The 23,734-nt window shown below is 48.3% G+C and overlaps 1 protein-coding gene across 1 annotated transcript in view; it reads left to right on the top strand.

The window, feature by feature from the left end:
• Positions 1 to 23,734, top strand: part of MYLK (myosin light chain kinase) — a 173,416-nt gene that overhangs the window by 66,512 nt on the left and 83,170 nt on the right. The window contains exons 10-14 of the mRNA XM_033090623.1: positions 3,758 to 3,892; positions 7,114 to 7,266; positions 20,851 to 20,988; positions 22,600 to 22,797; positions 23,484 to 23,733. Coding sequence (XP_032946514.1) covers positions 3,758 to 3,892; positions 7,114 to 7,266; positions 20,851 to 20,988; positions 22,600 to 22,797; positions 23,484 to 23,733 — 874 coding nt within the window. The remainder of the gene's footprint in view (positions 1 to 3,757; positions 3,893 to 7,113; positions 7,267 to 20,850; positions 20,989 to 22,599; positions 22,798 to 23,483; position 23,734) is intronic.

Raw genomic sequence — 23,734 nt, 5'->3', positions numbered from 1 at the left:
CCTATCAGAATCACCTCAAAATAAACATGTCCAGGCCCCACACCCAGCCCAGCTGAGAGCTACCTTTTTTTGGTTCCTCAGCTGTCTGAGTAGCTCCATGACTCACTTTTGGAACCACAGGGAACCAAAAGTTTAGAGTAATAGGAGATGATGTGGCACGCCACATCGTTTATGTTTGTTGTAATGTCTGTTTATAAAAGCAATGAGTGTTCATCGTGGGGAATTTCAACAATATATGATCTTATGACTCAGAAATAAATGATGTTTTAATGTTTTTAAAACAAATTCGGCATTGTGCTGTTTGTATACCGCTTTCTATTCTAATTTGCTCATGTTACATAAGCATCTTTCTATACTGTTTCTTTCTATATTATTTAATAATATTTGAGAACATAATTTTTGGTGCCATGTAATGTTTCATAGAACAATGTGTCTAATTTAGGTGTGCTCTTACTGAACGTGTAGATGGTTTCCATTTTTTCACTGTTGTGACAAAGCTATGATAAATATCTTTGTACCCACCTATCTCTCTATAAAATTGCCCCCTCTCTTTAAATGCTGTTTAGCAACCCTAGACCCGTGTCATACTGCTGAGGAACATGCTAACCCACAGGGATAGAGTCAGCAAATGTCAGGCTGTTGGAAACTCTATGGGACAAATAACCTTTACCCATTTTCTCCACAAATAAATTGCAAGCAAAAAGAAGACGGGAAAGACAACTTATAAAAAACTTAGATGAAAAGATATGTAAGAGACATCAATACTTGCAATATATGGACTTAGTGTGGATCCTGATCGAGATGCCTTAAAAAAATTTTTTTTAATGAGAACATCGGAAACATTTGAGCTTAAAAAGATATTTGATATGAAGGAATTACAGTTGACCCTCGGTATCTGCAGGGGCGGCGTCCCAAGACTCCTTGTAGATACCAACATCCAGGGATGCTCAAGTTCCTTCTAGAAAATAGCGTAATATTTGCATATAACCTACACACATCCTCCAGTGCTCTTTAAATCATCTCTGGATTCCTTTAATACCAAATACAATGTGAGTGCTATTTGAATCACTGTTACACTGTATTGTTTAAGGAGTAATGACAAGAAAAAAAGGTCTGTCCATGGTCAGTACACACTCCATACTACAGAGCAGCAACAAGGTGACGTTTTTTGGCAATATTTTCAATCCCCGGTTGGTTGATTCTGCAGATACGGAACCTGCAGATATGGAGGGTCAACTGTAGTGCCATTTTTAAGATGTGATGGTGATCTTGTGCTTATTTTTTTAATTCCATATACTTTAGAGATACAAAGTGAGGTTTTTTTACTGGTGAAATGATATGATTTCTGATACTTGCTTCAGGAATAATCCATGTGAGATGGGAGCTGGTGGGGGTATAAAGGAAATGAAATTGGCCATGAGTTAATAATTATTAAAGATGAGAAACAAATATATGATGATTCACTAGACTGCTTTCTCTACTTTTGTGTGTGTTTTAATTTTGCCATAATAAACGTTTCCCAAAAAACACAAGAAGGAAAGGGAAAGAATTTAGTAGTTCCTCCACAGAGTAGGACACCATGCAGCCAGTAAACAAATGTGGCCGACCTCTAGACTCAGATGGTGACACGTGTCCAAGACACATTAATAAGGGAGAAGAGCCAAGTACAGAGACATGTGTATCACACGCTATCTGTATAAAGCGAAAAAAGAAATCTCTACATATATGTAAACAGATGCTTGTGTGTGCATAACACATTTCTGGTAGGGTCCACAAGTTGCCTCTAGGAAAGGAAACGGGGGTCCATAGGATCAGGGTGGGCGGTAGTCTTACTTTTCACTGTGTACCATTGATTTTCCTCTTAATTGGGATTTTTACTTTGTTCATGAATTCCTTTGGAGGGTATTATCCAGTCCATTCAGACATGTGCCTGTAGGCAGAGCTCGCAGGTCCAGGAGCCTGAGCTCATCCTGCAGGGCTCTCTGTGGTTCGGCAGGGAACCGACATGGCACCCTGTGCACCAAAGGTTAAAAACCAGCAGGCTATCGCTGGAGTGTTAGCCGTTATGATTAAATGGAAGCTGTGCATAGAGACTGTACTTGCAGCAAGTTGGAGGTGAAAGAGAATGTTTGGTTTTTAAAGCTACAGCCGAGCTGGGGCAAGGGGGATGGGAACTGAACATGCCACAAAGCTTGCTGGTCTTGCCAAGATTCAGCTGTTTGTGTGTTTTTGAATTAATGCTCCTCAGAATGTTGCAAACCTTTGGCTAATTTCCTGAGTTCTGAAAAATTTGGTTTTGACTTTTTGCCAGCGTGGAGGAGTGTGTTTTCAGAAGTCCTTACTCTGCCATTCCAGACTGCTGCTTAATTCTCTTCTTGGAGACGCTAGATGTTCTGGAACTTCTCCAGGTGACCTCACCTGGATGCAGGTCATCCGCCATGTGTTCTTTTAGCCTCTCCTGCAGCACCCTCTTTCTCTCCCTTTTCCTATCACTGCAGAAGAGCTGTCTGTTTCCATTACCGAGACTTCTCTTTCCATCCCTTCCCATCTCCGCAAAGATTGTCACTAATAATGATTTACGATCCCACCATCCCTGTATGTAGAGGCCCTTTTCTTCTCCCTACAAGCATGCTCTGGTCTTCCCCATGCTGAAAAAGAAAGAAAATCTTCCTTCTGCTCAACAGATTAGAAGATATTTTCCTTTAGCTCCACTCTCTTTAACCCCCAAACTTGCTGCTAAGTATAGTGTCTGTGCACAGCTTCCATCTGATAATGACAGCTAACGGTCCACCCAAAGCCAGTTCCACATGCCAGGCTTTGTGCTGATACGTTTCTTGCATTGTTCCGTTTAGTTATCCCACCAACCTTATGAGATCATTTTAGTTTCATCCATTTTCCGGATGGGAATACTAATCTGTAGTAAGGTTAAGTGACTTGTCCAAAGTCACTAGCTTCACGTCTGGAAAAGGGCTTGGCACATAGTAAGCCCTCAAATATTAGTTTTGCCCTCAAATCCCAGAAATATAATATGGCTTTCTCCTTAGCACTGTATTAAATAGCGTCTCTTGAAAAGCACCCAGTGAGATATCTTCTAATCACCAAATCTCATTATCTTTCTGCAGCTGTCAGCCATCTTGACATTTCTGCAGCATGTTCTGGTTGTTGTAGAAAAGATGATCCATCCCTATTGCTCTTAATTAAGGCCCTCAATCTACAAAATGCTCCCCAGTTCACCGATGTAGAAGGCTTCTGGAACATTTAGCTATGTGGCTTTCAGTTAGGATGCATCAGCATCATGAGGGAATTTAGTAATGCACAGTCCCAGGCCCCCAGCCATCCTGAACCAATGGCCTAGGATGGAAAACCTGGAATTGGAAAAAATAATTATACTAATTTAAAATTGAAACGTTCTCACCAGTGGGCATGTGGCCTCTCCATGTAAAAAGATATTCACAAGACTGTGCAATCACCAATGGAACGTAAGGAAGATAAAAGACACTAGGAAGTAGAGTAGGACCAAGAAAGGTGGGAAGGAGCTCTGGGGGTGCACCAGGGGAGCAAAATCAAGACAAGACAGGAGGTGCCTGAGTCCTGCTTCCAAGTATGAAGATAGACAAGGCAAAGCCAGGCCTCCGAGGAAGCCCTGGGTGCCCAGGGCAGTGAGGCATCTGCCTGCAAGACGTGGGATGACTGCCGTCAGTCATCAGAGTGGGCCAGCTGTGATCTGAGATGGCCTGTCTGTTCTTTGCCCTCGCAGGGCTGGCCGTGGTGGAGGTGGCCCCCTCTTTCTCCAGTGTCCTGAGGGACTGCACCATCATTGAGGGCCAGGACTTTGTGCTGCAGTGCTCGGTGAAGGGAACCCCAGTGCCCCGAATCACCTGGCTGCTCAATGGTGAGTGCCCCCTGCCCCGGTCCCTTTGGTCCTGCCTGCATTCTCACTTGACTTCCCCACTGATCACTCTGAGCCATGTCTGCCTAACAAGGAAGCACAGGTACAGAGAGAAAATGGGACCTGGGAGTCTGCTAGTGCCTGGCTGGGGATCCTGGGTAAATTATTCCTCCTGTCTGAGCCTTGAGCTCCTTGCCTGCAAGATGAGAATAATGCAACCTACCTTCCAGGGTGGCGGTTGTGAAAATTAAATTAGATCCTTTATGTAAAACAGTTAACGAAGGACTTGGCAGATAAGTGCACAATTTAATTCCTTTTTATATGGCCAGACTCATCATAGGCCCTCAATAAATATTTGTTGAGTGACTAAATGAACAAAAAACCCATCAAATTAATGAACCACATTAAAGTTGCTCCAAGGACCTCATGTTTTATTTACTGGCACCTGTTTTTGAGGTTCACAGGCCAGTAATTCTCATTAATGTTATAGTCCTATGGAGACATGACACCTTTCTTGTTTTTTCTTTTTTGCCAAGTAATATCCTTTGAAAAAAATTAATTCTCATGTATTATCATCCTTCTCTTTTTAAAAAGGCCTTTAAATTCCAAAAGTATGGGAGCACTCTAATTTTAGACCTGAGAACAGTCCATAAATTCAATGAAATTGAGCAAGGTCTGCTTCAGGGATCACCAGGGAGGATGAAGGAACACCTGCCAAGAGTCAGGAGACAGGGGCGCTTGTCCCTGTCTGCCACGGAGTGGTTGGGTGACCTTGGAGAGCCCGCTACCTCTCTGGGCGTTGGCTGCTTTGTCAGTGAGGACAGGGGCTGAAACAGAAGGTTTGGGGCTTGGTCAGCTCTCACAGCTTGTAGAAGAGGCTCCTTCAGGAAGCAGCAGCTCCCGTCACCTATGCAGTGGCACCCGTCACCTATGCAGCGGCTCCCGTCACCTATGCAGCAGCTCCCGTCACCTATGCAGCGGCTCCCGTCACCTATGCAGCAGCTCCCGTCACCTATGCAGTGGCACCCGTCACCTATGCACCAGATAGCCCCCAGTTGTTTCTGCGCCATTGACGTGTTGCTGTGACCCTTCCTCATTGGTATAGTTTGTTAGGCTTTGATAGAAATTGGCTTTAGTCAGTGAGAGAAGGTGCCATGGAGTCTTCCTCTGTGTGAGCTTCTTGGGCAGATAAGTGAGAATTGACGTCTCCTTTCCCTCCACCCTCACTAAGGACAGAGTTCCTGTCACCTGCCCTCACAAACTGCAAGGAGGCAGCCTCCTTGGGGCTGTAACAGACATGGAGGTTAAGGACTAGTGATGGATCTGAGTAAGAAAGTTTCCCTTCCGCCTCACTCAGAGTCTAGTCCTGCAGTCATGAAAAACTGTCTATTAAGGGCCAGCTAGTAAGTATTTTCAGCTTTGCAGGCCGTACTGTCTCTGTCACAACTACTCAGCTCTGCTGTTGTAGCACAAAAGCAGCCAGAGACAATGAGTAAATGAATGAGTGTGGCTGTGTTGCAGTAAAACTTTACTTATGGACACTGAATGAAAATTTCATATAATTTTCACATCATAAAATAGTCTTCCTTTGACTTTTTTTCAACCATTTAAGATATATAAAAACTATTCTCAGCTTTCAGGCTGTAGGAAAACAGGCTGTAGGTCAGATTTGGTCCACAAACAGTAGTTGGCTGACTCTGCACCCCTCCAGGCTGAAAAGCAAACGCACCTTCTTCTTCTTGGTGAATCTTGGCATTTCCACAGGCTCACCACTAGAGGGCGATCGTGTCAAACTGGATTCTCTTGGCCACTAACTGGTCTTAACCTTAGAGAGGGAAGAGTTCTGTTTCCCAATTCTGAGTGCCCTGAGGCAACAGTTTTTTTCTGGGGGCACCATTTCATCCCATGCTTGTGGGGCCAAAATGAGTTATGCTCCAGAAAAATGAGAGCTCTCAAACAACTTGTCAGTGCATGTTTCAACAGCAGCAGCCCTTTGACAGCAAATCAGGGGGTATACTGGTATTCTCAAGGAAGAGAGGTTTTGGGGTGTCATTTTCACAAAAAAATAAAAACAAAAAGTGGCGTTTGATCTGCTCAGTAGCAGGATCCTGGCCCTTGCCTTTCCTAGCCCCCAGCCACCTTTTCTGAATCGTCTTGGGCCGGGCAGAACCTCTTCCCTCGGGCCCTATGGCGTGCTTGGCAGTCTCTGCCAGGCTGTCATGGAGACATGAAGTGTTGCTATGTGCAGAAGAAAACACTGCATTGCAGGGAGAGGACTTCTTTCTGTGCTTTCTCCCTCCCCCACCTCCCACCCCCAGTTTTATGAAGTGCAAACCGGGACCCTGGGGCCTGACAAAGGCCGAAACTGACAGTTGCTTCCTATATAGCGAACAGACACATTCCTGCTCTAAGGCCAGACTCTTCAGTAATGAGATTTTTTTCCCCCTGGAAATGAAAGCTCATCGCCTGGAATGATAAAGTCCCAGAAACATACAGCATTAAGGAAGCCACTGAAGTTCATAGCATGTGCTTCTGTCTCCATGCAGGACTTGACATCCTGTATCAAGGGCCCCTTGTGGAAGGGACTCTGGGAAGTAGGGGCCAGAGTCATTTTTAGTTCCCCATATTTACCTTTTTCGTGAACCCTTAATGCACCTATTTACATAAAGAAATGCACCTAATTTCAGCATTAGGTTGAGGTTTCTGATAAATATCTGCAATGGGAAATGCAATCGTTTCTGGAGAATTCTAAAAGGAGCCAGGAGTTCAGTTTCGGCGAGGTCTGTTCTGCCTGAGGCTGGGCTATGGGCCAGATGACCCTGTAAGATTCTTTCCAGGCTCAGAATGCTGTGAAGTGCAGGATGTGGATTTGGGGACTATTTATTTACACAGAATGCACAGAACTATGTCCCTCTCCCTCCCGCATTCTAAATGCCTCCAGAACCCGTCCCCGAGTCCTTCCAGCCCCCCCTCACCCCCCCCGTCCCACTCCTCCCCCCACACAGCCGCTCTCTCCTTCATCTCCCTAGCACCTGCCTCTTTGTCCACCCACAGGCCTCTGCCCAGGTGGCTGGGTGTGGCCTTGACACGTCATTAGCTCTCAGTGGATCTGAGGGAGCATGAGGCGCATCAGTGCCCTGACCACAGCAGCTCTGCTGAGGACACAGCTCACATCCCGGCAATCGTGCTCCCTGGCCTGAGCCTGGCTGTGCTTCCCTCCACAGAGCAGCCCATCCAGTATGCTCACTCCACCTGCGAGGCGGGGGTGGCTGAGCTCCACATCCAGGACGCCCTGCCGGAGGACGATGGCACCTACACCTGTGTGGCCGAGAACACCTTGGGACGGGCGTCCTGCAGTGCCCGGGTCACTGTCCACGGTAGGAGCTTGTGCAAACACATCTGCTTTGGAGAAAGGGACTGCACCTGAAGGCAGGCAGGTGGAGGAGACGGCCTCCTGCAGTTCACAGCGACATGGGTCTGGCATGGGAGATGGGCATGCAAAGGCCAGCCCCCACCCCCAGGGCCGAGGGAAGATGCAGGGGGAAGCGGCAAAGACTCCCTTGGCTCCGGAGGCTCCCGATCTGTGAGGCAGGAGATTGCACACACTGAAAGGTGACCTTGGAGGAGGAACCCCGTGCCCTTAGGTCTTAGGGCTCTCAGATGACCCCTCACACATTGGGGGACACTGCATAACAGAATGCCAGTATTGAGATTCTAGAAGGCCATAGGCTGTCCCCCTTTTCCTTCTGCCCCTGCTCCTCCCCACCACCCCAGGCTTATTTTTAATACATCACCAGCCTGGTGTCCAGTAATCTGATTATCATGGTCCTGCATTGATCCCTACCAAGCACTTAGTCCCAAGTTGTCACGGGGCAGCCACAGGACTCAAGACGTGGTAGTAACAGTCCCCGGGGAAGTGCTTCTTGGGTTCCGGATGTTCAGGTACGCCAACTCCCCACCCTCACCCTGGGCCCCAGCTCCTATGTGTGGCGGGGGCCTGGGGCCTTGGACTGGGTGCGCTGTACTCTGCTTTCCCTGTGGACCAGCAGGAGGACCATGTGTCCTCACTCTGTCCCCAGGGCTCAGGCCTCCTGGGGAAAGTCTCCCTGTAATGTGAGCAGCTGCCTTCTAGAAGGCCACAGGAGAGGGTTTCACTAAAAAAGGCAAGGGAAAAATCATGTGCTGGTTACTGGGTCCAGTACTTCCACCTCACCCATATTTTCTCATCTGGACTTCAACAGCTCTGCGGAGGTGGGGGTGCTTTTTCTGTTTTACACAGAGGGGTCTGGCGGGGGTGGTCTCAAAAACTGAATGTGACTTGCCTCATACGCCAAGCTAGTTAGTCAAACTGACCTTTCAAACCCAGATCCTCGTGACTGCACACCCGTGCCCATTTCTGTGCCTGCCCTTTCCAGAGCAGGAGTGCGTCCCCTGGCCCAAAGCGGGAGGGTGGCCCTCGGGGCTGGACAGCGTCGGCCCCACAGGGATAAAGGGACTGTCGCTGACCGAGGACGTGACCGCCGGCTCTGTGAGCCTCCCTGCCAAGAGGGGGCATGCTCCCTGGCCTCTCCAGTTTCTCTGAGGTGCCCCTGCAGGGATTCGTCACCCGTGACCTGACCTCCCCTCCTTCTAGGAAGCCCTTCACACTCAGGTCGGAACCTGACGCCGGCCCCAGGGAATTTGTCAGCCAGCAATTCGGTTTCTACACGGAACCGCTTTATCCTCACAGAGCTCATTTCATGGCTGACTGAGGAGCCTGGGGAAATGGTGGTGATGAGACGTAAAAGGAAACAAGACCAGATCTGAGCCTCGACTCCTTGAGCCAAGAGAGCAGCTCTCCTCTTCCCACCAAGGAGCTCTTCTTGGAGGTCCACGTGACCTACCCCAAAGTCTAGTAATGGCAGAGAGAGCCAGAATGGCGTGCGATGGCCGTGTCATTGAAACTGTCCTCGCTAGCCTCAGCCAATAGCCCAGCTAATCCAGTGCCTGTCCCAGGTTGCCTGTGTTAAGATTGGATTAGAGAGACCCAGCTGAGCTAAAAGTCCCGCTGAAGTCTGTGTTTGCGGGGGTGGGGGGAGGAGGGTCCCAGATGAAGGATCAAGAAGTCTTTGTGGTTAACATTCTTGCCTCAGGTCTGTGGGAGGAGTGGGGCCTGCCTCATCACCCATCCAAGTGTTTCAAAGCAGAAACAGGAGAGGCCCCCGGCAAGGAGTCTGCCAGGGCCGTTTGGTCTTGCTCTGAGAGCAGCCCTGTGTGAGTGAGAACCCCTTCCCAGTGTGGGGATTTGCTGGCCCGTGAAGGCCAGAGGCTCAGATACCATAAATGGAGAAGGAGGCTGAGAGACGCAGCCACGTGCTCAGGCCGGCTGCGTTGGGGCTCTCTGCACAGGATTGGGGCCGGCTGAGCCTGGCACAGTGACACCCCTGGCTCCGTGCCCCAAGGCACTTGGGAAGCTTGAGTCCACATCCTGCACCATCCTCACTCCACAAACTGTGGAGTTTTTCTTACTTAATTGGCAGCTCCTTTGGCTCAGGTTCTCTGGGGGCCTTTTAGGGGGTAGGAGATGATGGTAAAGGAGGCATTTGTTCCCTACTGTGCCTGCCGCTGTTCCAGCCTCTCCCTTCGCTGCCCAGGCCTGGCCTTTCTGTGGCCTCAGTGTGGCTCCGGGCCACAGTTGGAGCACGAATGTGGAGCAGACTGCCTGGGTGTGCATTCTGATCCTCTGCTCACCCCTCTTTTGACCTAGGCTGCTGTTCATTTCTCTGGGCCTCACCTTTCTCTTCTGTGAAATGGGGACACTGATAGTCACCCTGCAGTACTTTGAGGGTTGAATGAATATTCATAACATCCCCAGAACATAGGAAGTACTCAGTAAGGGTGTGCTGTTAGGATGACAGTCCCACGGAGCCCCAACCTTTAAACAAGATAAAAGTTTAAAATGCCAAGTCTAAGGAGCCATCTTACCAAAGGGTCAACTTTGTCACAGTGGTGGTTGTGTGTTTTGGGAAGAGGGACAGAGAATCAGGGGATCAGAGAAGGGAAGTGTTGGGCCAGACACTAAAGGCATGGTCTCCGGCATGCCATTCTAGGGTTCTGGCCACAAGAGGGCGCCAGTCAGCAAAGTATCCCCCTGGGTTGTTAGGGTTCCAGGGCAGAGCTGTTTCTGAGGGCCGCTCTGCTGGAGGCAAGCTCAGTGGGAGATTTCAGCAGATACTTTGCTGAAGACCAGACATGGGGACTCTTTGTCACCTCCTTAGCCTTTTGCCAAGGTTTTGCAATCATCCAGAAGTTGCTGGCCCAGCACTCTAACATGATTTCTGCAGCCACTTTCCCCTGCTTTCTTTGCCTCCTCTCCTCTGTTCCCCTTCCCCCCAAAATATGGCTAATTTCCTCCCACAAATATCACTTCCTCTGGGAGGCCTGATCACCCCAGAATGAGTTCTCTTACCAGCTCTACTACCTCCCCTGTCATTTTGCTTATTTAGCAACAAATCTTTATTGAGCATCTACTTTGTTCTGGGGAGGCTGCAGTGAACAAGCCTGACGAGATCTGCCTTCGTGGCATTTCCATTCTGATGTGGAGACGGGCAACAATCAGCACCTGGTTTAATCAAACACTAACAAGTGCTATTAAGAGAAGGAGAATAAAGAGGTTGAAAGGGGTCCGCTTTTAGTTGAGGGATGAAAGAAGCCTCCATGAGGAGGTGACTTCTGAGCAGAGACTTCAGTGACCTGGAGAAAGAGCGCTCCGTGCTGGTGGTACAGCAAGAGCAAAGGCCCTGAGCCAGGAGCAAGGTCAGCCTGTTCAAGGAGCAGTGAGACAGCAAGGGGTAAAGGAAGACTTCAGAGAGAAGCAGGGCTACATCATGCAGGGCCTGTAGGGGCAAGGAGAAAACATTATATTCTGTGAAATTTTACTCTAATTGCTTGTTTATTTGTCTTCCCTGTCAGACTGTAAGCTCCCTGCAGGTGGGGACCATGCCTTATTTATCATTGCAGGTAGAGCAGGGCCAGCCATGTGAGCGTGTATTCAGTGAATGAATGAAACAGCAAACTGAGGTTTGTGAGTCTCCCCAGCATGCAAGGAGCATACCCCCCCACACACACGTCCTCACTTGCCTGGGGGCTCCATGCTCACGGGAAGGTACAGGAAATCCACAAACTAGTTCGCAAGAGCCCCTCACCAAATGTTCCTTCTTTCCTTCCCCCCACTCAAGGAAAAAAAATCCCCAGTAGTTAACTAGGCAGTGAAACCCTTCCCTTCTGACCCGGGATGGAGCCTAAAGGACAATTAATCCAAATTCCTGCAGGGCCCAGCAAGACCTGAATGAAAATAAATTGTTCAGTGTATTTGGACTAACTCATTGGTGGGGGGCTTCCTGAGGCAAGAATATTTTAGTTTGTCTCCTCTTGGAGTATCTTTGTCAGGCTAAAATTCTTACGGGACTAGATTTATTAACCTGCTAATTGCACCCATGTTGACATAGTTTTTCAGCCTAATGGTTTGTTTATTTCAGTGAAGGTCTGCTGGGCTTCTTAAAGGTGCTTAAAGACATAAAATTTGGATTTTTACTTTTATTTTTTTAACGTCTCTAGAAAAAAAATGAAACTTAATAAGCGTATTTATTAGCGTATTTGTTTTGACGAAGAGCTCCTACGGAAAACAGTGGGCACCAGCAAAGTCAGCCATTCTTGCAAATGAAGGCGTCATTGACGCCCAGTTTTTCAGGGTAGTGACAGGCCCCCTGCAGGGCAGCTTTGAGCAATGACTGGCTGGCAGCCTCTGTCATTGGAAGACCTGGCTGCCACCTCCTCTCTCTTAAATTATGCCCAGGTACTTGGGACATTATGTAGTCTGTCCAGTTGGTGTCAGGTATGAACCCTGCCCGCCATGAGTTTAAAAACACAGAAAACTTTTTAATACTTGTGTTAGCTAAAGAGAAATTGAATGAAGGACAAGGATAAACATTGGTTTTAGTTTGTCTCTTTTTTAAACATTTTTTTTATTTCTTGAGAACTTCAGTCTACCCAAAAGATCTGTCCAAAAGTCTTTTAAATTCTAAGAAGGTAAGCGATTAAATATGAAATTATTTTAAAACCAATATTTTCGCTTTAAATAGGTTGGCTACCACAGAATTTGGACATGTGAGTCCTTCGTGTCACAGAAGGACTTCCAAGTATATATTTGGACACTTGTGTCTGTGTCCTAGAACTTGAGCCTCACTTTACTAATTAGACATTTATAACCGTCTACAGCCCACTGTAGGTCATATCTACCATTTACTTGCTTGGAGTCCTTGGTCAGAAATGCCATCCAGAATTACAGCTTTGTGTTCCTAATGGCAAAATGTGAGCCTTGCTGTGACAGTGTGGTGAAGAGTGTGGTTTCCAGGCCCTCATCAGGAGGGAACATTGGGTGGTTTGGATGCTCTACCTTGACGTTTCGAGTTTGATGAGAACTTCTAAGGCAGTATGAAGGCCGTGGCTGCAACGCTCCCGCTGCTCATCCAGCTACCCTATCATTACTGGTCAGAGATCTTTTCTGGGATGTCCTACGTCATGGTTTCCTTTCATTCTTTTCCTTGCACCCTTCTCTTCCCATTTGCTTCTTAGGTTCTAGAGAAGTCAGTGGGGAAGAAAAGCTAAAAGAGAGCAGGATTATGAGGGAAGACTCTCTGTGTGTGCCTCAGATGTAGATATTCTACTGACTCTCCAAGTAGGCTTATTTGGTTAGGACTTCTGTTGAGAGAGAAGTCAGATACCTCCCCGGGGATTTGCACTTTGCGTAGACACCCTGCAAATGGGAAGAGGCTGGGCTCCACGTCCACTGAGTGATGGTAGCCTTCCTTTGATGAGTCCTCTGGAGCCAACAGTTCATGCATTTAGGGAAAGGAGAAGGCAAGTCTTCCTCCCTAGACCATGCTGGATTTTGAGCACCAAATAAAGGAGGTAGGGGGGACTGTGCTTCTAGAACTTCCTTCAGTTGGTGATTTACTGAATTTCCATAGTATAACAGTGTTTGGAGTGAAGCAGATTTGCTGTTGGAATGGTATTTTGCATTGTAGTGACTAAGCAGAATAGCTCAGGCTCAAGTTTAAGGAAAATCGGTAGTAGATCTGAGATAAAGACAATTGTTTTCCCCGCCCCTAACTTTCCAAGAGGTCTGTGTGTCTTCCTGCTTGAGAAGTGTTGGGAGAGGGAATGTTAGAAAGTGGAGGAGAGCCATTCCACGTCCATTTTCATAAGGTGACCACCCGTGAATCCAGAATGCTCTCAAGTTGCTGACAGACATGGGATGGGACTTGGTCAATGGCTGTGACAGCAACAGGCAGAGGTCCTCTGCAGGAGACAGCCCTGGGCAGCTTCTTAGATGGCGGGTGTTTTCTACCAATATCCTGTCTCTGTTTTCTATTTCTCTGTCATCTGCTTAAACACTTTCAATGTAACATTCCACAATTTTTTGTTTGAATCTGAAACCAGTTTGAATGAGCTGACAGATTGCAGAGGGCTATTTTCAAGGAAAACTCCTCAGCTATTCACAAGTAAACATGTGCATTTAATGCAAATTCAGATCCAGAAACATGGTGCTTCAGACAGTAGCGTGTTGGCTAATAAAAGTTGGCAGGTGGAGAAAATACATCCAAGGAAAAATTCAGAGTTGGTTTTCCTGCTAAACCCATACAATGGAAAGGAAGGACTCTGAAGGTAAGGACAGGAGAATTATTGTAGTATGGAGGGAGATTCTGAGATCACAGCCAGACACTGGGACACAGGCTGGAGGAGGTTCTTAATTTCAAGCCCAAGAGAAGCTAGAGGCCTCGTTCACGTCTCCAGGTGTGAGGAAAGCGTTATACAGGTTATTGTGTAAGAATTAATAAGAAAGGTAAATTGCACCTGTTGTGTGGGTATTTAACACTTTCTCCAAATAAAAGCTTTTCAAAAATATAATATTGGGTGAATACCAATTCATGTGTTTTAAACTAAAACCTCTGTCCGTTAGTGTTTTTAATGAAGAACATTGTTTTGATAGAAAATCTCGTCAGTTAAAAAGCTGGTTTGTTTTCTTTAATTCCCGTAACAACTCCTCTTTCCACTTTTGAATGAATGAACACTTTACGGTTGAAGAAAATGGGTGCTCAGAGGTAGTCAGCTGTCCAAAACCCCAGCTAAGATGCGGCAGCCGTAGGCGTCCAACTGATCCCACCTCTGTGCTTTCTACTTTGCTGCTCTGGGACCTTGTTGAGTCATTTGCCTGATACTTTTGCTTCACCAGAGCAAGAACTGAATGTTTCAGTTCATGAATAGGAGCTGTCTTCAAAAACAGTTTCTGGGGCCAGCCTTTTAGCTCAGTGGGTTACAGCGTGGTGCTCATAACACCAAGGTTGCTGGTTCGATCCCCACATGGGCCACTGTGAGCTGTGCCCTCCACGACTAGATTGAAAACAACGACTTGACTTGGAGCTGATGGGCCCTGGAAAAACACACTTTAAAAACACACACCCCCAAAAAACCAGTTTCTGATGAGTCAAAACAGAGCAAAAATGGACAGGAGGAAGAACAGTGGGATGTGAGGTCAGTGGGATCAGAAAGCCATGTGTCTCTCTCCCTCTCCTTCCTTTCCCCCTCCATCTCGCTCCCACATTCCTTCTCTCTTCCCTCTCTCCTCTCTCTCTCTCTATTCTTCCCTGTCTCCTACTGTTTCCCTTTCTCAAGTCCTGTTGACAGCTTTAGTCTCGATGGCATCATGTCTACCTGTCAATAAACTGCTTACAAATCTTCTTAATCTTCGTTCTTGTCTTCCCACTGTAGGACAGGCTTGGTCCTTTTTATTTTCTCTCAGAATGGAATAGTGCCCCATAGCTAGCAACTCCGCTTAATGACGGAGTGAGTCGGTGAGTGGTAAGTCATTGGCCAGGGAACCATGTACTGAAGCAATAGATCCGCTCACTTTGCATCTTTAATCCTAGGCCAGTAACTCACGGAGGCTCAGCCCTTCCTGGATTCCAGAGAGAAGGCCTTCTCTGGGCTTGGTCTCAGCAGAGCAGCCGAAAGAACAGCTGTGGGAAAAACCTGGGGTATATTTAGTCTGGCCCCATTTGAGCTGGGTAGCAAGTCTGTCCCTAGGTCCCAGGAACCCCTCCCTTGCTATTTGTGTGCCACAGCCCGTGCCTGCTGTCCCCAAGGTTCTCTGCCCTCCTTAGGTTCCCTGAGGCGCCCTCGCCACGGAGGGCCTTGCCTCAGGCCCTGGCTCTTCTACCCCTGCCACGAACCAGAACCGTGACAGACGACAGCTAAAGCACAACCCCACAAGAGTGTATCTCTAGGGTAGCCAGCGACTCCGGGCATGAACACAATGACAGAAAGCTCCCTGTGGAATCTAGGTGGCCGGCCTGTGTTCTCAGGACTGTGGAGGGAGAGATCCCAGACCAGGAGCCTCTTGGTCATACCAGCCCCAGGACCTTGGGACAGACCAGCTTCTTTCTCTGAGCCTCAGCTCCCCCCGCTGTCAAATGGGGAAACAATCTGTCCCACACCACAGGAAGTTGAGAATAACACTGAACAGCGTCATGAACATCCTTGAGAATCTCAAAGTGCTGAACTTTGTGAGAAATTGTCACCATGTCGTCTCATTGGCGGCTGTCCATGCCCTTTCAGATCTCTGCCTGATTAAATGGGAACGTCCTGGTTCGGGGGGACTTTTCTCATTATAGTATTGTCAGATTGAGTTTGTTCCACCAGAAAGACCAGTTGGGCTAGGAAGGGCACAAAACGTTTATTTTTTATAGTTATTATGTGCCAGATACTGTTCTAGCTGCTTTACATATGTTATTTCTTTTGATCATCTAAAAACCCGGCAATATTTACCATGCATGGTATTGATGTACCGTCCGCTTACCAATGTGGGATCGTCATCGGTAATGACGATGACTGTCTCGTCAGCAGTTTAGAGGAGAGAACGATGAGGCTTAGTGTGGGGAGCTTGCTTTAGCTCATGCAGCCAGAGCTCTGGGTTCAAAGCACCAGTGTACATCTGTCTCTTCTCTTATCGAATGCCACAGAGGAGTGAGCAAAAGCTGCTGCATGGTGTGTAGGCCACAGATGAGCCAGAATAATTTGTTTGGCTTTGCAATTAAGTGGAACACAAATTGCCTTTTTTACCTGGCTTCCCCGACCCCTGCTCTCTGCTTTAGCACTTCTCCCTTGTCAAGGGTGTAAGGTGCGGGTCAGCAGGCACTGGGTTTGTCCTCGTGGAGAGTTCCCCCTGGGTGCCACTGAAGAAGCTGGTTCCCTTGGAGGAGACAGTCTCCTGAGCGTCTCGGCCTTACTGTCAGGAGGCCTGGGTATGAGCTCTAGGTCTGCCTGTAACAGACACTGTGACCTTGGGCAGGTCACTTCCCCTGAGCACACCTGGCCTCTCGGTCAGTAAAGCGAGGGTGGGGGTGCGTTGGGCTCGAGTTCCAGGATTCTATTAGGGCTGCTTCTCTCAGGCCTCCTAAAGGAAGCTGCTCGCCCTAAAACTGAGGTCCTCACTGGCGCCTTAATCCCAGCGCAGAGTGTGTTTGTAGGGAGGGTTGGTTAGTTGTCTCACCCTGTGAAGAACTTGGGGCAGTTGAATGACTTAGTCACTCACTAGTGTGGATTCACAGTCACTCTAGTCCCATGTGACCCCAACCTGAGGTCTGAGAACAGGTTCCTCCTGCACAGTGACTCCCGCTCATGTCCCTCTTCTGGCTGTGGGACCTTGGGGAAGAAAGAACATGGTCAGGGGGCCGTGGGTGACCCTGGAACTAAATGCCTGCCCCAGGCCAGTTCCCACAAATTCAGTCACTCTGTTCTCTCTCCTGGAGGGAGAGCAGTGAAAGTTTGTTCTCAATTGATTTTAGATATATCCCATGATATTTTTAAGCAACGGTTTTGTATTCCTAACAGTATTTGCCTCAGGTCATATAAAAATGAGTCTGTAATCTTTGGGTGCGGGCCCAGTCTTCATTTGTGGTGCCGCTGCTGATAATAAACCCACCAAGTAATTGAGCCCAAGGGGATAGGTGTGAGTCAGCTTCCAGGCCAGCCTCACAGAAGTGTACTCTGGGATGGTCTGAACAGTCTGAACAGTCGTACAAAGTCTTCGCACATATTGTCTCTAAACTCCCCACGTCCTGGGATGGATACCATTATTACTGTTATATATCGATGAGGAAGTTGAGCTTCGGAAAGAAGCGGTGACTTGCTTGAGGCCAGAACCCAGCCTCAGACTGTAGCTTTCCAGTGGCTTTCAGAGAACCAGTGAGAAGTGGCGGAGGCGGGAGAGGGGTGCAGGCAGTGTCCAGGCCACCGCTCAGGAGGAGGAGACACAGATATGCTTTGGTCCCCACTTGCCGAGACCCACAGGATGACGTGGCTTTGCCAAAGGTCCAGGCCAGGACACTGGGCAGTGGAGAGACCCGACTGATGACAGGGGCCAAAGAGGAGCTACCACTGCCTTGAAGGAAAGGGAGCCGGAATGCCTGAGGTTCCCGCCGCACCTATGAATAAGAGTGTGTGCACGGAGCTCAGGGTAGCTGGGGACTCTGGCTGAGAGAGCAGGGAGCACTCTGGACAGGCGAAAACATTTTGTCCTCATGCCTTCCCCGTCTGTACAAGACAGGAAATTCCTCAACTCTCCAGAGGCAGCCTGCTTTCCTGGCCACTGCAGCCCAGTCAGAGAAACGAGAGCTCTGCATTTTCAGTAGTGGGCCCCCCAGCCCACTCCCGAGGCCCCATGCCAAGGCCAAGGCTGCCTGGCTGCCCCTCTGTCAAAGGCAGCAATGCTGGGGGCGGGGCCAGGGGACCTGAAACCCCATCCTCTGCTGATGGACTGGGTGGTTACCCTGTCTTGACTGAGCTTACACTCCAGCTCCTTGCCCTTCATACTGCACTTACTCTGGAGGAAATTTTCCTCCAACCTCCCAGGCCTTTCCAGCCTCTCCCATCCTTGTTCCCAGAGGCTGCACTGGGAGAGCTCTGCAATGGGCCGTATTTTGTTTTCAGTGCCAACAGATAAAAATTCAGTGGCGGGTTTGGAGTTAGGCCTTTCTCAGGTGTGTATAACACCCTGGAAATGGATCCCCATGGCTACGTGCTTCCTGGAGAAGACCTGATGTTTGTGGCCCTGTGCCAATAAGTACCCAAAATATCAGTCGTTTTCCCCCAAAACTTAGAGTTTAAGTTAGAGATCTTGTAGCCTTCTCCATCCCTACCCCCATCAAAAGACAAAAACAGAAAAGCTAAAAAACAACAACAACAACAAAACAAAAAAAAACAATTATTAAAGGTCAAAGCCATCTGGCTGGCAAAACAAAAGGCAAGATCAGAGACTGGGCGGTTGTGAGCTCGTCCTGCACCAGGGCTGTCCTGTGTGGGAATGACACCAGCTCAGTCCCTTTTCTGCCCCTTCCCTTTGGGCTCACATGAGGCAGGTCAAAGCCAGCTTAGCGAGGCTTCCAAGAATAACCTGTTTGTTAACCCATTTCCCCAGAGAACTGAATGGGGGTGAGTGGGCCAGCCTTGAACCGAGAGAGTTGTTCTAGTTTATGACTTTGACTAGCTGGTGTGCTCCCTCCCTCTCTGAGAGAGAGAGAGAGATCTTTCCCCTCTGGTTTTTATTGAGGTGATATTGATGTACCATAAACTGCATATATGAGGTGTGATCAAAAATTACGGTGAATGTTTGAATTTTTAAAAAATTATTATAGTAAAAGACACGTTGCCATTAATCCCCCTCAAGATACTCCCCCTCGCTTCGAACACACTTATCCCATTGTTCTTGCCACTTTCTGAAGCAGTTCTGGAAGTCCTCTCTCGTGAATGTCTTTAGTTGTGCTGTCGTGGCTGCCTCGATGTCCTGAGTCTATTCAAAATGTTTACCTTTCATGGTCATTTTGACTTTGGGGAAGAGCCAGAAGTCTCACGGTGCCAGAGCTGGTGAATAGGTGGATGAGGACACACCATAATGTTTTTATATAACAGAAATTGTACCAGAAACGATGTGTGACACGGATCCTTTCCATTTTGATCACAAAATACGGTGAATGCTGCTGCCAAGTGCCATCCAACGAAAAGGCAGGCGTCTTCAATATGGGAAGTGCCACGTCGAACCTTAGTAACAGTGTGTGACAAGTTTCAACTTGTTCGGTGCAGTCAGTCAAGTGTGAGCTACAGCTGAGAGGTGTGTTTTAAAGTGTGCCATAAATTATCCTCCATCATGGCAACGCTCTGTGTCACACATCACTTCTGGTACAGCAATTTCTGTCAAATAAAAACATTATGGTGTGTCCTCATCCACCTTATTCACTGGATCTGGCACCGGGCAACTTCTGGCTCTTCCTCAAAGTCAAAATGATCAGGACATCGAGGCAGCCACAGCAGTGCAATTAAAGACACTCACGAAAGAGGACTTCCAGAACTGCTTCAGGAAGTGGCAAGAATGATGGGATAAGTGTGTTCAAAGGGAGGGGGACTATTTTGAGGGGGATTAATGGAAATGTGTCTTTTCCTGTAATAATTTTTTGTTAATTTAAACATTCACCATATTGTTTTATCACACCTTGTATTTATGGTATATGATTTGAAACTTCACCCATGAAACCTTCATCACAATTAAAAAAAAAAAAAAAGAATCTCCATCACCCCGACATGCCTCCTTGTGCACCTTTACAATCCATCCCCCCAACTTCTGCCCGAAGCCACCACTGATCTGCTGTTTGAAGCCACATTTTGCATTTTCTGGGATTTTAGATAAATGGACTCATCCAGTATGTACTCTTTCTTTGTCTTCTTTCATTCAGTGTAATTTTTGTGACACTTATCCCTGCTTGTAGTGTCTATCATCCGTCCATTCCTTTTTATTGCAGCGAAGTACTCCATTGTAGGGCTGTCCAGAATTTGTTGATTCATTCACTTGTTGATGGACGTGTGGGTTGTTTCCAGTTTGGGGCCATTAGGAATAAAGTTGCTATGAATAAGTCTTTGTATGTGTATAAGTCTTTGTATGGGTATGTGCTTTCATTGCTCCTGTATAAATACCCAGGAGCAGAACCATTGGGTCATATGGTAAATGTATATTTAACTTTCTAAAAAAACAGCCAAACTGTTTTCAACAGGGTCTGTACCACTTCACATCCCCACCAGCTGTGTATGAGAGTTTCAGTGGCCCCCGTCTTCGCCCAACACCAGTGTTTGAGATGATCAGTCTTCTTAATTTAGTCATTCTCATAGGTGTTTGGCTTTCTTGAGGTGCTTCAAAATCTCATGAGATGACATTGGAGCATCATGCAGTCAGAAAGCAATGAGGAAGTTGTTCAGTTCTGTTCCATGAGAGACATCAAGATACATCGCTAAATGAAAAAGCAAGAGCCCAGGCATTGTGTATATATACTCTGCTACTATTTTTCTTGAAAAAAGAAAAGAAAAGATGACGCCTGTTTGCTTATGTGTGTTATACACATTGACCATCTCCAGCAAGAACAATAAGAAACTGAAAATTGGTTGCCTCTGGGGACAAATGCTGGATGGACCGGGGTGGATGGGAGACTTGACACATACTCTTTGGTACCTTTTGAATTTTGTGTCATGTGAGGGTATCACTTGTTCAAAACAGTAAGTAAACTTTAAGAAAAAAAATCTTATAAGATGCCAAGTATTGCCCCGACCCTTTGAAGTTCTCCTGAGGACCCTAGATTGGGCGCGGCCCTGCAGGAGCCTGGTTCTTTCCCCACTGTCAGGCTAGAGCACGGTCACGCCAAGCAGAGAAAACAGCACACCTTGTTCTCGGTGCTCTCCAGCGCCTCCCCCAACTCCTCATCTATTAGGGGTCAGTTTCTGGTGGGAACCTGAACCGGACGGTCGTGTGCCCCGGGATCATTGAGTCTGTGTTTGTCAAATGAATGAATGGATGTTCACCCCTTCTGTTGTCTGCCACACAGAAAAGAAAAGTGACGGGAAGAGCGAGTACCTCCTGCCCGTGGCTCCCGGCAAGCCCGTCGCACCCCTCTTTCTGCAGGGCCTCTCTGATCTCCAAGTCATGGACGGAAGCCAGGTCACCATGACAGTCCAGGTGTCAGGTCTGTCTCTGCGTCTGTCCCCTCAGGATGTCTGTGAAAGTGGGCGTGTTTGCAGCGTGGGTGTTGCACCCCGATCATTGACCCACCAGAAAATCACCCAGGGACTATGAGTCAGTGGACCCAAAGAAGTGAGCCTCTTGGTCCCTTTTTTCTGCTTTCTCGGAGCAGGGTTTTCTGGATTCAAGAGTAACTAGTCCCAGGGAAGAAGATGGCCACAGCTCAAGGGGTGAGGGAGTTATGTGACAACAGTGTGGCCAGTGTCACTGGTGGATTTCAAACACTGGTGCAAAACCAGATGATGTGAGAACTTCCCAACTCTTGGAAGATAGTCTCAGTTTCTCTAGTCAGATTTTAAGGTGAGAAGATGGAGCAGAGGTTCTAAAACAGAGAGGGGGTGACAAGACCATGTGATTAGCAAGCAGCCCAATGTGAGATGTCACAATCCTTGCAAGGCCAGCAAGAGACGCCTGGGGAGTCAAGTTTCCCATCATTCCATCCGTGGTTACTGGCCACTGATGAGTCCTTCTGACAGCCTGGTGTCTTTAGTCCCCCTGGGTCTTTAGTTCCTCTTCAGCTACCGAAGCAATAAAATGAACACATGGGCTCACAGTCTTCGCGATCCCTGGGTGAACCTCCTGCTGCTGCAGGCTGGAGGCAGCCTGTGATGGTCCCAGGCAGCGCTCTGAGGCCGCGCCCCTGGCCACACTCCTCAAGGTGACAGAAATCAGAGGCGCTGTGCACCTGGCCTCCAGACTTGCGCTGGCTAACCCAGGAGACAGGTGTGGTCTCCTCTCTCCTGGAGCCCCTCCAGAACCACTCGGGCTCCCTCGGCAGCCATCCTGGAGCCCTGTTCCTCTGGAAGCAGAGCATACCAGCTCAGCTCTAACCACAGAGAAAACCCTCCCTGGTGGCCATTGGTTAATGCCTCCAACAAATGGCTAGAAACTGCCCAGGAAAGTAGATTAGTAAAAACTGAAAATGCTATTCCCCATGAGCTGTGTTTAGAAATTCTATATGTGCTGGATCCCATCTTCACCCTCAGACAACATTGGTTTGGTAGCAACATGAAATGCAACTGCACTTCCCTGCTGGTGAAAGTTGACAAGAGCGTTACCATGAAGCCCCATTGTGTGGCCTGGACACGCCCCAGGTGACGCAGCGCAGAGCAGGGAACACGTACACCGCCAACCCGGTGGGCCTGTTACCACTCAGTATCACCAGGCAACTTGAATTTTAATTTTAAAAACCATTTTTCTTGGGTTGTTTTTTTTTTTTTTTCATCTCTGAAATTGTACTTTTTCACTTCTGGGTTCTTTCTAGTTTCCCCAAATCTGTTGTTAAATAATTACAATGAACACGCATTGAGTACATTCTTTGTGCCAGGTGCTGTTCTAATCTGCCGTGCTAGTGGGCTGCTCAGGGGGCTGAATGAGCTGACTCAGTCCTTCCAGTAGCCCTTTGAGGTCAGTGCAGTGAGAATGCATTCCGGCCGGGGAAACTGAAGCACAGAGTGAAGTATGCAGTGCAGTGTCACAGTACTGGGTGCTGAGTTGCCACAGGGCCCAGGGAAGCACCTCCCTGACCGATCCCCTGCCCTTCCTCCCCACTCAGGGCACCCACCCCCTGAGGTCATCTGGCTTCACAACGGGAATGAGATCCAGGAGTCGGAGGATTTCCATTTTGAACAGAGAGGCGCTCGGCACAGCCTTTGTATCCAGGAGGTGTTCCCCGAGGATACGGGTACCTACACCTGTGAAGCCTGGAACAGCGCCGGAGAGGTCCGCACCCAGGCCGTGCTCACGGTGCAAGGTGAGGCTGCCCAGTGGGGCACGGGCAGGGGGAGGTGCTGCCATGGGCTCCAAAAGCAGTTTGGAGGCAAGGAAACCATATGAGCCTGCTTTGGTCCCCCCGTGGACCTTCTGCTCTCTTAGTCCCATCCCAGACCCAGCAGCCAGCTCCTCACCTTACGTCAGCCTCTGGCTGAGTGGGGCTGCCCTGCCCTGCCTTCTCAAGTCCCTGCCCTCTCTGGTGACAGCTGCATAGAGTGCTAGGGGAGAAATCACATAATACACGTTAATAATTTGGCACATGGCGTTTGACGTGAGTTGTGGCCCTTTTAGGGTCCTTGCCTTTAGAAAGCCTCCATTTAAGAGGAGAGACACGTTAGGTGCACACAAAGCAAGTGACAGCTCTTAATCATCACATCTGATGTAGATCGTTACTGCCCAGCCCAGGGCCCCTATACCGTCTGGGCTACGTTCCCTTGCTTTGGATATACAAAGTCACATCAGTGTTATCCTTTGAGAATGTAACCAAGATGGATTTGCCATAAAAAAAAGATGTGCTATATCTATATATGCAATACAAGTGGTTTCTGGACAAGCTGTTCTTATTTGGTAACACGCTGTCTTCTAATCTCCCCCCCGCGGGGAACTGAGTGGACCCTGGCTGCTGAAAGACCTCCCTCTCTAACTCAACCCTTTGCCAACTTCCAGAGCCTCAGGATGGCACGCAGCCCTGGTTCATCAGCAAGCCTCGCTCGGTGACAGCCTCCCTGGGCCAGAGTGTCCTCATCTCCTGTGCCATAGCTGGCGACCCCTTTCCCACCGTGCACTGGCTCCGAGACGGCAAAGCTCTCTCCAACGACACCAGCCACTTTGAGGTGCTTCAGAACGAGGACGTGTTCACCCTGGTTCTAAAGAATGTGCAGCCCTGGCACGCCGGCCAGTATGAGATCCTGCTCAAG

The sequence above is a fragment of the Rhinolophus ferrumequinum genome, chromosome 2 (genome assembly GCF_004115265.2).
Source record: "Rhinolophus ferrumequinum isolate MPI-CBG mRhiFer1 chromosome 2, mRhiFer1_v1.p, whole genome shotgun sequence".
Taxonomy (NCBI): domain Eukaryota; kingdom Metazoa; phylum Chordata; class Mammalia; order Chiroptera; family Rhinolophidae; genus Rhinolophus; species Rhinolophus ferrumequinum.
Note: the sequence above shows the minus strand (reverse complement) of the source record. Positions and strands in the feature narration are given on the sequence as shown.